This window comes from Brachionichthys hirsutus, chromosome 21 (assembly GCF_040956055.1).
Source record: "Brachionichthys hirsutus isolate HB-005 chromosome 21, CSIRO-AGI_Bhir_v1, whole genome shotgun sequence".
In the NCBI taxonomy this organism is placed as follows: Eukaryota; Metazoa; Chordata; class Actinopteri; order Lophiiformes; family Brachionichthyidae; genus Brachionichthys; species Brachionichthys hirsutus.
This window is the reverse complement of record NC_090917.1, coordinates 1,221,300-1,234,406: the sequence shown is the minus strand read 5'-3', so window position 1 is coordinate 1,234,406 and position 13,107 is coordinate 1,221,300. Positions and strand designations below refer to the sequence as shown.

The 13,107-nt window shown below is 51.6% G+C and overlaps 2 protein-coding genes across 2 annotated transcripts; one reads left to right on the top strand and one right to left on the bottom strand.

Annotated features, from left to right (window-relative positions):
* The first annotated feature begins 2,973 nt into the window (after positions 1 to 2,973).
* Positions 2,974 to 4,405, top strand: chac2 (ChaC, cation transport regulator homolog 2 (E. coli)). Its single transcript, XM_068754657.1, has 3 exons — positions 2,974 to 3,231; positions 3,680 to 3,715; positions 3,882 to 4,405. Exons 1-3 carry the CDS (start codon positions 3,097 to 3,099, stop codon positions 4,287 to 4,289), a joined length of 579 nt encoding a protein of 192 aa, XP_068610758.1. The 5' UTR covers positions 2,974 to 3,096; the 3' UTR covers positions 4,290 to 4,405.
* Positions 4,406 to 4,455: 50 nt separating this feature from the next.
* LOC137910339 (proteasome activator complex subunit 4A-like) lies at positions 4,456 to 7,174 on the bottom strand. The gene is made up of 3 exons (XM_068754776.1): positions 6,747 to 7,174; positions 6,412 to 6,545; positions 4,456 to 4,802 (listed from the first exon to the last, which is right to left on the bottom strand). Exons 1-3 carry the CDS (start codon positions 6,874 to 6,876, stop codon positions 4,668 to 4,670), a joined length of 399 nt encoding a protein of 132 aa, XP_068610877.1. The 5' UTR covers positions 6,877 to 7,174; the 3' UTR covers positions 4,456 to 4,667.
* Between the last annotated feature and the right edge of the window lie 5,933 nt (positions 7,175 to 13,107).

The following is a 13,107-nucleotide window of genomic DNA, read 5'->3' as shown; positions in this document are numbered from 1 at the left end:
CCAGCTTTGCTCGGATTCTTCTCTGGCGCTGACTCAACCCCGGCTCCAGATTGGCGCCAACAGTGACTGTCTTCTTCCTTATTCTGTCTTCCTCCTCAGTTTTCTTCTCCTTCCGTTTTCCTCTTCTTCTGTCTTCTTCTTCCGGCCCGTCCCGTCAGGGGCCGCCACAGCAGATCAACCTTCTCCACTTCACCCTGTCCTAAACAAGCATCCTAAAAATGCATTCAATCTGCATCGCGCGTCCGGTTTCTGCACACGTTCAGCTACTCTACAGAGAGAGATCATTCTCAAGTGGACACAGTCCTGCAAACGAAGGGCCTCCCTTCTGATCGGGCCTCTTTACAGCACTCGAACATTTAAACTTTAAACTCGAGGAGGCTACGGAGCATTCGTTTCCATTGCAGCGACTGGACTGAAGCCGAATTTTCTGAGGGAATATATCTGAAATCCCTTCGGCTGCGTAGGGAAATAAAAATACAAGCTGCATGATTGGACTCCAATTTAGATATTTGATTGATCTAATTTAGCGAGGAGCGTGAGGAACGTTTAATTACTCCGCTGACAGAAGTTTTATTATCATCCAGTGAGGGAGAGTAGCCCGTGGTTTGTTTTAATAAAGCAAATTAAGATAATCCAAATTCACTGTAAGACAGTCTCATTCTTAAGAGGAAGATCTGTCTCTTATTGGACGTCAGGCTGAGACCCCGACGTCAGCGGGCAGCTTCTGTCTTTGGCAGAAACATCGGCTTCGGGATCCGACCGTGAGAATAAACAGAAGCCGGCGTCATCGCAGGCGTTTGGCTTTCGATGCCGGCGAGACGAAGGCGCGATGGCATTTATCATCGATGAAACGCGCCGTCTTTTTCGTCATTACAACGCCGATTAGTCACGCTAATGGGAACATGATTCTAATTTTATTATTCTAAATACATTTTTACAAACTATGCTCTTTTTTTTTTTATTTTTGCTCCTGGTGTTAAAGCGGGAAAAATAGATTTAGACTTGCTAAAAAATAACTTTTCCTTATCTTATAGTCCTTGGGATGAGCATTATTACCGCCGCCCAGGAGGTTAGGTTTTCACCGGCGTCTGTCGGTTAGCAACATAACTCAAAAGATTATGGACGGATCTTGATGGAATTTTCAGGAAATGTTGGGAATCTCACCAGGAACAGTTGATTACATTTTTGGTGATGATCCAGAAGAGATCCTGGATTCTGGATCCACTTTTGGTTGATGTATAAAGACACCAAGAACAATCTAGAACCTTCTGGTGCTGATCCAGATCACCGCGTGTGGAAGGTGTAAATCCCATTTAGGAGGGAAACGAGCTGCTTGGAGGAGGTCTGAGCTCACGCGAGTTAGCTGCTACACTCAGGATAGAATCGCCTGCTCGTGCGAGGACCGGCGCCGGTTTTCTGAGGCATCTCAAGAGTCAGAGGAGCCGTTTGGGGGTCAAACCGTCCGAGGCGTCAAACGCTCCTCTCAACTCTTGCTCTTAACGTGCCGCAGATTTACCGAGCAGCCGACCAGCTCCTCCACGAGGATGAGTCAGAGGTTCGAGAGCTTCAGCGTTACAGCCGCTGAAAGAGCGAGTCAATATGTGGGCGACCTTTGGATGGGTATTGTTGACCTCGAGCGGCTGCTGGAGGACAAACTAGATATGAAAGGTTAACGTGCAAATCTTGCAGTCGGATAAAAGAATCTCTTCTAACTGAAGAAGAACTTGTTGAGAGAGAAGAGGGTTAAAGAGAGAAAGCCGTAGAAGCCTTTTTTTTTCTTTTTTTTTTTACACAAGTGTTGCAAGAAATGAACAAACAGCGCATGTTTGCTCACTACGAGCGATGACGAGGAGTAAAGCTGGCCGGGCGAGGAAGCAGCTTTTATATATCGTCTTCAACCTTGACTGCAGCGAACGCATTCAGAGGAGCCTCCGTATGTTGAGAGCTCCATTCAGCAACGCATATTTATGTACTTTCACTTGTGCAAAAGCTCCGTCTTTCAACTTCCAAACAAGAAACAACAAATTTGTTCTCAACGAAGGCAGATAAAGATCAAATATCTTTAATTTAGACCCACCCAAAGACCCATCTTTGGATTTCCCCCGTCCAGCAGTTTTTCCCGTAATCCCGCTAACAAACAGACAAACAAACAGCAACAACAAATACACCTGAGCTTCTTCTCACGCCTTCCTTCCACCCACACATTAAAACCGGTTCCCTCCTGAGAGCTGACCTTCTGGCTGCTGCTGTCAGTCTCCAGCTCTCGGGCTCTGAACCAGGCAGGCGTTTCTGCCGAGTTTCAGGAGAGGTTCGCCGACTGCCTTCATGTCAGAGGCAGAGGAAGGAGCTCAGCTGCAGCTCGGGAGCTGACATTACAGAACAGACTGCGGCTGTCCACTTCACTTGAATCCGAATCAGTGATCACACGGCGACTGGGGGGGGGGGATAAAGGCACAATAATGCACTTAGGGAAATAGAAGCTCAGCACCCCCTGGTGTCAGGATGGGAATGCATGTGACAGATATAAATGTGGACATTTATGAAAATCTAATTTTATTTGATCAGTGTTCACGATTTGACGTCACTGTTGGGCAAGAAGAAAGTCCAGTAGTGTATAATTCATGTCTTTGTTAATGCTATACAAACTGCAGAATAATGGACAAAGGCTGAAAAAGACTTTTCGTTGTATTTGGCTCAAACTCAGTCTGTTTTCAAAGTAAAAGCGGAGAAGTCAAAGTGTGTTCATTTAGCGCAATAGAATAGATGATAAAGAATCAGTTGTATATTCTTCTCGGTAATCAAAAACGCATTTAAGTGCATCGTGTTCACAAAAAAATATACAACTGCAACACAATCGCTTCCTGTTTTATTCTGAAAGGTCTTTGACAGGAAGTGCGAGCTATTACGTCAACAGGGCGACTTGACGGTAAATCTGAGGGGCAAGTGTCTTTAAAGTACCCGTCCGATGGAAGCTCCGTACTTCCCGTGTGCCACGTCCACTAACACGCACGTTTTAATATTCTCCTCCGTGCCCGGGACCGGTTGTTGCCGGTCCCGTTAACGGTTAACGCCGTCGGTTCCGCTCGGCGCGTCATCATGTGGGTCTTCGGTTACGGCTCCCTGATCTGGAAGGTGGATTTTCCTTACGAGGAGAAACGGATCGGCTACATCAAAGGCTTCAGCCGCCGGTTCTGGCAGGGCAGCACCGACCACCGGGGGGTTCCCGGTAAGGTGAGTTCGTCCCGGCTCGTTTCTGGTCGCGGTCGCAGCGTTGCCATGACGATCCGGGCTGGTCTCGCCAGACTTATTAGCTATAAAATAGTACGTAAACAAAAGGATTTACGTACTTATAAGTGTTGGAATTTTTTTTAATTTATCGTCGGTTAAAAATAACCGATCGTTATTACGCTATTACCGTAAAGTGACGCAACTGTAGGAACGACAGTGTCGTCACTGTTGTCCTCTTTTCAAGCGGATCAACTTCTTGCAGAAACTTTTATATATTTACAAATCGATTATTTATTTATTTTTAAACTGACAATGAAATACATAAAAGCACAAAGGGGTGGGGCTAGTATAATTAAGTGACTTGTGTATAAAACCTAACTGTGATTTATCGTACTCCACATCTTGATATTTTTACTGCACTTTTTATACACGTCTGGGTTTTCTTTTTCAGCCTGGCCGGGTTTTGACGCTGGTGGAAGACCCTGAGGTAAGAACTTTGTAACATAGCAGCGATCCATGGACGCCGCCCGACGACTGAACCGGCCAATCGGGAGGCGCCCTGGATCCAATCTGCTCAAACTCAAGTAACACCCGAGGAGGCACGTGCGGCACGTTTGTTTCATCATTGCCCTCTTGCCACTCCCCTTCTTCAGGGGTGTGTCTGGGGCGTGGCCTACAAGCTGCCGGAAGGCCGGGAGCAGGAAGTGAAGAGCCACCTGGATTACCGGGAGAAGGGCGGTTACCGGGCCGTAACGGTGACCTTTCACCCCCGCCCGCCGTTTACCCCGCCGCCCGACCAGACGCTGCTCTACATCGGCTCGCAGGACAATCCGGACTACCTCGGCCCCGCCCCTCTGGAGGAGATAGCCAACCAGATCGTCAGCTCTGCCGGCCCGAGCGGCGCCAACACCGAGTACCTGTTCGAGCTGGCCGACGCCGTGAGGACGTTTCTCCCCGAGGACGCAGACACGCATCTGTTTTCTCTCGAGACTCTCGTGAAGGAAAGACTTCAGGAAGAGTCCAAAAGGTCGACCACGAATCTGATCGCCAATTCTACCTGAGCCAGGCGGCGTTCCCCCCAAATCTCATCGTGGCGTCACTCAGGGATTTATTCAGACGTCAGGTTTCTGGTGCTCGTCATTAAAAAGGGAAGTGAAGTGCAATTATCCGCAGGACGAAGTGAAGACGTTTAGAGTCGCATGTTTGTTTGGCGCACGGGAATTTTTATAAATGTATTTATTGGAGTAAAGCGGAAAAATAAAACGAATACTTGAACTTTGGATGCTTGTTTCCCGCATTTTGCAGCTAGGCTAGCTGCAGCTAGCGCCGCTTTGCGTAAACGCATCCTATATCTCGTGCCATGTGGAGCATTCATGTTCCCCAGAGGATGAACACCAATCAATCACCGTTGCTTGGTGGAGTTTGCCGCTGACTCCCCGCTAGGCGTAGTAGCAGGGCGACACCGGCAGGTCCGTGAGCACCGGCAGCCGGTCGTCGGTGAAGCGCTGCCGGTGCTCCTGCCAGTTATCGTGGCGAGTGCGCCTGAACTCCGACAGGGTCGTCTTCACCGTCAGCTTGGAGACAAAAAAAAGCCAAAAATCCTCATCACTGACGGGGAGATCAAGAATACGCGACAGAGAGCCAGAGCCAGAACTTCAGGAATGTATTCGTATGATTCTGCTGCCTTTATCCAAAATTAGATCTGTGTTAAAAAAAATATATATATATATTTAAATATGTAGACGAGGACACAGACTGGACAAGATTTCTGCAAACTGATTCACACGGGACAATTTCTCTCTGGCTGCATAAATTAAATATTTGAAACAAGATTCATAAATCCCAAAGAAAAACGTTCATTACATTGAAGGAAAAAAAAAAAAAACACATTTAAAACTCATTAAAAAGGCCCATCTTGCCGTTCTTACCCGAGGCGGCTGAGACAAAATTAGCTAAATTAAACATCACAATTGAACATTCCTAATTTTCATCAGTGTGAATGTCCGACCGGGACGATTCGGCGCTTTTTAAAACTCTCTGTAGATTCCTTAAATGATCGTATTACTTATGATGCCATTTGGAAAACGGGCGAGTCGCAGTATTCCGTCCTGATCGTACTAACATAAGTATATAAACAGGACGCAGCTTTCATCAGGGCGGTGACATCATCCCCCTCCCCCCGGAGAACTCCGGCGCTCCATCGTCGGCGCGGGAAGCGGGCAGCGTTTGGAAATGAGGACATTTCTATTAGACTCTGCAGTAAAGTCCTGCAATAAAGACGACGTTTATCGGTCGTTCTGTCGCTTCATTTGGTTTGCGGAGCAAAAGAAAGTTAAGAGCTGACGGCAGGCCTTTTGGTTAACAGCCCATAATGAGCGCCGTCCTGCAGTACAGCACAGGGAGCAGAATCCCACGCGTTAAAGCCGACCCGGGCCCGGCAGCGGCCGACGGTCCCTCCATCCCCTGCATAGAAGCTACCGAGGTTACGGTCATTCATTGATGCTAGAAATGTTGTGCGACAATAAAAACACACAATATTTAATTATTAAAAGTGAAAGCAATCAGGAGGGGGGGGGGGGGGGGGTTAAACCGATGAACGACAAAAGCGAGGATGTTTTCATGACTTAAACATGAAACGCATTCATTTTACATCACAGCCATCAAAGCGAATGATTGGACGACATCTGAAAGTGTTGCTGCCTCCAGCGCGACAACCACGACTCATGAATTATTCCCAAAAACGACTGGAAACAAAACACTAAATCCTGGAGCGGATCCGGATGAAGGGAGACTCGGGGATCGCTTTCACTTCGGGACACTGATCTTTTCCCCCCCCCCAAAGATTCCGTCTGTTGTTGGTAAAACTAGCCGCCAGATTTGGGTGCAGCTCGGAGGAGGGGTCGGGCATCGAGCTCAGAACACACTCTGGAATGTTTCTTCTGGTCTGTTTGGAACATTTACTTGACGGATCAGCGTGACACCAGGCTGAAGGGTGGCGCCTGTGCAGTGGAAGAAGTGATCCGGATTCTGGATCTGGTTGACGGGACTAATCCACGTTTTTTTTCTTTTCCCCCTCTACAGACTTTTTATTTTTATTTTTTATGATCCACTTAAACAATGACTTAGACACGCCGTTAGCGTGCGTTCCCCGTTAGCGTGCGTTCGCCGTTAGCGTGCGCGTACCTCTATCGGCTGCGGGTCGTTGAGATGGTCGCTCAGGTTCATCAGGATCTGGGGCATCCAGTCTGGAACCGCGTAGGGGCTGGACAGGATGCACGCGCTGAGGCCGAGCACGCCGGCGTGGCGCCGCACCAAGTCTGCGCACCGGCACGTGCACATATGAACACACGCACACACACACACACAGGGAGGGTTAAAATGTGCAATAGAATTTCAAGGTTCACAAGAAAGCTCAACAGGGCAAGTATTACTAGGATTGCATCGCTCTGTGCGTGTGCGTGTGTGTGTGTGTGGGCGTGTGTGTGGGCGTGTGTGTGGGCGTGTGCACGCGCGCGTACCTGTGGAGGCCAGCTCTCCTCTGGCCCTGGGGAGGCGAGTCTGACTCAGCGTCTGGAGCTGCGTCTGCAGACTGGAATCCAGAGGGAAGAACTGGCACTGCAGTAAACCACTGAGGGTGGTGCCCGCCATGTCCCTCGGGGGGACGGCGTGGAGACAGAGGGAGTCAAAGCGTTAAAAAAAAAAAGAGCCGTGAAGACCCGAACCGACAAATAAAGGATGCGGCGTTGAGGCAGAAAGGCCGTTTCAGGGTGAGAAAGGGATAAAGAATCTATTAAAGGGGGAAAAGAGAGGAGGGAGGAGGGGGGGGCGGGGGGGGGCAGGGTTGAACCGAGGTAAAATCCAGAGCATCACCACCTTCCTGCAGCACTTTGCATAAATTATGAATCCGCCCTGAGTGACGATGCATTCAAATAGACAAAGATACAAACACAGCACATCCACCAGCTGCGCACGCACACACACACACACACACGCGCGCACACACACACACACACCTGACAAATGATCAGGGACGGGGGTGGGGGGGGGCAATGTCTCCCGAGCCGGACGACCCAGTGGAAGCCCGGCGGTTATTGGTTTTCACCCTCTCATTCAGAGACAAGCTGGAGACGGTTTATTAAGCACAAAGATGACGTCATCCTTAGAACGCCGACGTCGTCACGGCGATGCCGGTAAAATTGATTTATGGATGAATTACCAGCCGCTACGCCGCCGCAGGGTAGCGGCTGGTAATTAAGACGCAGTGGAGGGAGCCGGCTCGTTTATAACGGGAGCAACGCGTCCTACGAGACGCCGCCGCCGTGTCCCGGCCGTCTCACCTCCAGCTGTTCGTCCAGCAGCAGCTGGATCAGCAGCCTCCGGACGCGGCGCACCTCGGCAGGACCGGCTGAGCGCCATCTACCGAGAGGAAGAGGAGGGGGACAGGCGGCGCCCGATTGGTACGTCCCGAAATCTGCCTTTTTTGGGGGGGGGGGGGGGGGGGGCAATTTTAGGTGCAAAAGTCTTTAGTCCGTTTGCAGCTAAATTTAAAAGCAGGAAAGCTTCACCGTGGACGGAAAGAGAAGAAGTGTGTGTGTGTGTGCGTGTGTGCGTGTGTGTGTGTGTGTGCACGCCTGAATTCCAGCACCTCTTCCGGCACCGGCAGAACCAGAGGGATGTGCTCAAAATACAGCAGGCCCTGGGACACGAGAGACAAACACGTGCGTGCGTCCTGTTTCATCTCATCAGAGTTCTCATCAATCTCCACCGGGGCAATCTGCAGGGAGAGAGAGGGAGGCGGAGCCAGGCAGGAAGGCACGGCGCCACGCGCCATTTTGAGTAAATGAAGAGAGAAATTGAGTTTAATGGGCGAGTAAGATTGAGTGGGTAATAATGCTACGCCTCTGTGTGTGTGTGTGTGGTGTGTGTGTGTGTGTGTGTGTGTGTGTGCGTTACCTTGAACAGCAGAGGCAGGAGCTGCAGCTGGTGAAACTTCTCCCGGCGCTCACCATCAACCATTTCAACACTGCAAAAGCACGTGCACGCACGCGCACACACACACACACACATGCACGAGGCGCGGTCATGAAAGCAAGGCGCTGCCGCCGTGACCTCACTGCACGGCCTGCTAATAGAACGCCATCCATCGTCGTTCGGCGCCTAATGACTTGGATAATTTCATAATGGCATATTTATCTGACTGTCGGGGCAGGAGAGGGACGGGAACGGGATCGAAATTCAGGAAGATGAGGGCAAATAAAAAAAAATAACTCTTCATTGGAAAGCAGGGAGAGGCGGGAAACATTTAATGCCGCTCTCCGTGGTGGCGGCGGGATTGGATTCCGCCTCCCAGGCACTGAAAACGTTTCCCGCCGGGCGGCGTTCCAGGGTCGCAGGATTTCTTAGCTTTAATCGTTGAACGCTAAACGCTCTTGATTTTACGTGCTCAGGTTTTCTAAAACTTCCCGTGCGTGGAACATCTGCCGCCGCCGCCGCCGCCGCTTAACGTGAAGAGATGCGACCGCAAGCAGCAAGAGAAAAGCACAAAGATCGGCACGGCTGGACACCGAGGGTGATGATATAGGGGGGCAGGGGGGGGCTGATGCTGTAATTGGTTCTAATGAAAACAAATTTATGATGCAGAAATAGATCATGTTAGCCCCCCCCCCCCAATAAATATTGTTTAACTTCTGCATGTACTTTTTTCACTTCATCTCCATTTTGCTGCCTTTTAAAGTGGAATTAAAAGGTAAAATGAAGCCTTTACCGCGGCTTTAAGTTTGTTCCATCTGGCATCAGAGTGCCAGTCAGCAGACGTGCGTGCGTGTGTGTGTGTGTGTGTGTGTGCGTGTGTGTGTGCGTGCGCGCGCGTGCTGCACATTCTGACCCGTCTTCAGCAGTTTGACAGCCTGGGTGCGCTCGTCCGTCTCCTGGGCGTTCTCCTCGTGGAACTCCGGCTCGGACGTGAGGGGCTTGAGCCGCTCCAGGACGCGGGCGACGAACTCTGCCAAGTGGGGGGGGGGGGAGGAGGTGGGCCGGGTGTTGGGCAGGGCCACGTCAATCATGAAGACGTAGGTCAGGACGCTGGAGAGATGGGGGGGGGGTAAAGGAAGAAAACACACAAAAGAACGTAAAACGCCACGTGCAATGATGGCGGCGCCGTCCGGAAGCGCGTGCGCGGCGCGAGCACGCACCTCGCCCATCTCCTCCTACGCCAGGTCGTCCTTTAGATTTTCAGAAGCTGCACGGATCATCATTTCCCTGAGAGGGGCGGGAGACAAAGGAGACGCCGCCGTGATTTATAGATAACAAGCAGGAAAAAAAGAGAATCCGACGCCTCGGAATAAGCAGGAAGCATAAATGAGATTAAAAAGTCGGGGAGTCAGCAAGCCCCCGCCTGCGCAGTGACGGGATGTCAGTCGTACATCCGACTGCTTATCCACCACACGGATCAGTCAGCGTGACAGCAAGCGAGCCACGAAGGCCAGCGTAGCGCCCGTTAGCGCCCGCCCTCTTTACCATGGCCACGAGTAGCAGCCCCAGTGGGTCGTCTCCACACAGAGCAGGGACGCCGTCTGGATCAGAGAAAGGTCAGGTGATCGCAGCGCGTCGGTTTGTAACGTACGAGCAGCTCGCGGCGAAATGGATCCCGATGGCGTCGTGCTGCCGACGGATCCTGTCCACGAGGTCGTCGAGCAGTCGACCAATGGGAGGCTCCTCCAGGGACACGGCAGGCGACAGGCCGCAACGGGCCAGGGTGGGCCAAACACCCCCCCGACGCAGTCCCAGTCCCTCAGACAGGCCGGGGAGGCGCCGCTGTTCACCCCCAGGAGGCAGTAGAGAGCACCCTGAGAACACAGCGGGCTGGTTTTAGACAAATACAACCCCCCCCCCCCCCCAAAAAAAAACAACGAAAAACACAAATTAGTCTCTGGAAAAGTGTTTTAAAACAAACGGATGTTTCTGGCCTGCTCTTCAGCAGCAGACTTTCCCAGAGTTCTGCCGCCCGGTTCTCCATCCTAGCCCGAGGGCAGTAAACTAAAACTGCCGAGTGGAAGGAGAGAAAAGGGCGGCGGCGTAGGATGGGGTTTGGCCACGGGGGGGGGGGGGGGGATCGATGGAGCCGGCGCAGCTTTGGACTGACTTCAAGTTTCAGCACCAAGGACAGCGAGCCCAGAACGGTGGGTGTTTGCTGCATGCCGCTACGCTGCTGTGTGTGTGTGTGTGTGTGCGTGCGTGCGTGCGCGTGTGTGTGCGTGCGTGCTACCCTAAGCTGCGGCCGCGTGCCAACCGTGTGATGTGGCGAGAGCAGCTGCAAGATCCGGGGAACCATGTCCCTGTAGGAGAAACGAAAGGCTCCGAGTGCGGCCGTCAGCACATTCTGGGCCCGGCTACGTACCTGCGAGTGAGTGCACACACACACACACGCGCGCACGCGCGCGCACACACACACACACACACACACACACACACACACACACACACACATGCCGTCTCAATCGGCGTCAGGTGAATGAGACGTCCAAACAGAATACGGGATGAGCATCCTGGAACCGTCTGACGGGACGACCACACGCACACGCGCGTGTTTCGCCGCCGCCTCGTCGTTCCGGTTCCTCTCACCGTAGTCGACGCCCACATGCAGCTTCGGCTCCCCGAGCTGAGGAGAAGCAGAAGCGTGAGGAGCGTGCACGAACGGCGGCGGGTTGCTGCAGGAGGACTCACAGGTCAGGTACGTGCGGCCCGCCCAGAGGGGGCAGCGCGCCCCCCAGCGCCGAGGAGGCAGTGCTGCACAACAGCGAGACTCTGCAACAGCGCCTCCCTGTGGACCAGGACACGCGTTACAGCTGAGACACTCGTCTCCTAAATGCAGGCCGATCTCAATGTTGGGGGGGCACGAAGGAGGCAAAGATGGAAAATCTTGCAGGCTTGGAAAAAAGGCAACATTTTAATAACACCTCAATAACTGTCATCGGGAAATGTTGGAAAGCGGATCGATCCAAATGACGGCGTTCTTTTTGGGAAACTGGGGCAGCGTGATCCATCGATCGTTCAAAAAATATTTACACAGAAACCCGAGGAGCGGAATTTTCACCGATTTCAGCTCGGTGGGATTTCTGTGCTGGATGAGGATTTTATTTCCCGAGTCAACAAACCGTTTGTGACTTTAGGTACCCCATTAAAATTAAAGTGCGTGTGCGTGTGTGTGTCTGTGTGTCTCACCCCCTCCCAGCTTGGTTGAATTTGCACTGACATCCAAAGATCCATCAACTCATCAAACCACAACCTGAAAACACAGACACACATATTAACACACACATTAACACACACACACACACACACACACACACACACACACATTAACACACACACCTGAAGCAGAGTTCCCAGCATCCATCTTCAAATATTATATGAAAATCTTGGTATTAATCATGTAAGAAAATACTCTAAAAGGCATTCATCCAAATTATTAGTCACGTGACAAGACTAATTGCGCACATTCACGCTCATTAATTGAGACTTAATGGTCACGGTCCTCCAGAACGCGACCCCGGGCCACAGCTCCCGGACCGGGACGGCTCTGGACAGGTTCGCCTTCATCTCCGTGGCCTCCAGGTCCAGCCGGTCGGAGTAGGGCAGCAGTTTGTTGGACACGATCTCCTTCTGGGGCACAAACCCGACTCCCCCCCCCCGCCCCCTCCGGGGTCATCTTCCACCGGTTTCCTCCGGTATGCGCGCGTAAAACGGAAAGAAAGCGCGGCTCCCGTCGATCCAGTGCGCGCTCCGCCTTTCATCACACCTCCACCTGAGCCCTGCGCAATCTGAATAATCTGAATTCTGAATAATCGGATCATCGGATAACCGGATTAACGCCCTTCTGCCCCGCTGACCCACGGAGGCTGGATAAACCGGAGTAGCCGGTGCGTTTAGTCGACCGCCGTCATGAAGCAAAGCAACAAGGACGCATATTTTGAGAATTTTGCAAGTGGATTTGTTGGAATTGCGTGTGTGCATATGTTTACACACACATACACACACGCACACACACGCACACACACACACACATCTGTGAGATTCATTATTTCACCAGCGGAGTCTACAGATGGAAAATGTGATTCAGGACCTCGATGCCTCGTTGATTCTGACCTGGGGGAGAGAGAGGGGTGAGAGGGTGAGCGAGAAGAAGTGAGGGAAGCGGTGGGGAATAGATAAACAGGGAGAGTGATGAAAGACGAGAGACGGAGAAGAAGAAAAGTGATAGAATACTAGGCGGGGGGGGGGAGGGGGGGATAGGTTAGGAAAGGAAGGAGAGAGAGAGAAGAGTGATAGGAGAGACAGGGAGGGAGGAAAGAGAGAGAGAAATGGAGGAGAGGCGATGATCCCCCAGTGGAAGTGTTTTTGTGTTTCAGGTTGTCCATCTTTGGCTCACAAACATCTGCGCGCACACACGCGCACACACACACACACACACACACACACACACACACACACACACAGCCTTTTATTTTCATCAGGGACTCTAAGTGATGCCAGTTTTCTTGCTGCCAGGAAATCGGAAAACTTATTAGCTACTAAATTTGTGTGTGTGTTTTTGTGTGTGCGTGTGTTTTTGTGTGTGTGCGTGTGTGTGTTTGTGTGTGTGTTTTTGTGTGTGTGTGCGTGTGTTTCAGTTTGGACAGCCAGGAGTGCGAATGATGTGTCTGGGAAACCTGCATGGAGATGTCAACACACGCAGAGTTCCTTCCATCCAGCTGGGTTTCTCGCTGGGAGACGTGCAACCCGGTTCATCGCCAGACAGATGGGTAATATATGGCCCTGCTCCTGCCCCCCCCGCACACACACACACACACACACACACACACACACGCACACCAGAACCAA

Excerpts from the sequence above, each read along its gene's own strand:
- LOC137910339 (XM_068754776.1), bottom strand. The coding sequence starts at position 6,876 with ATGGCGGGCACCACCCTCAGTGGTTTACTGCAGTGCCAGTTCTTCCCT. Across the intron at positions 6,546-6,746 it reads AGGAGAGCTGGCCTCCACAG|ACTTGGTGCGGCGCCACGCC; the intron begins GTACGCGCGCGT and ends GCCGGTGCGCAG. Across the intron at positions 4,803-6,411 it reads ACGACCCGCAGCCGATAGAG|CTGACGGTGAAGACGACCCT; the intron begins GTACGCGCACGC and ends TTTGTCTCCAAG.
- chac2 (XM_068754657.1), top strand. The coding sequence starts at position 3,097 with ATGTGGGTCTTCGGTTACGGCTCCCTGATCTGGAAGGTGGATTTTCCT. Across the intron at positions 3,232-3,679 it reads ACCGGGGGGTTCCCGGTAAG|CCTGGCCGGGTTTTGACGCT; the intron begins GTGAGTTCGTCC and ends TTTCTTTTTCAG. Across the intron at positions 3,716-3,881 it reads CGCTGGTGGAAGACCCTGAG|GGGTGTGTCTGGGGCGTGGC; the intron begins GTAAGAACTTTG and ends CCCCTTCTTCAG.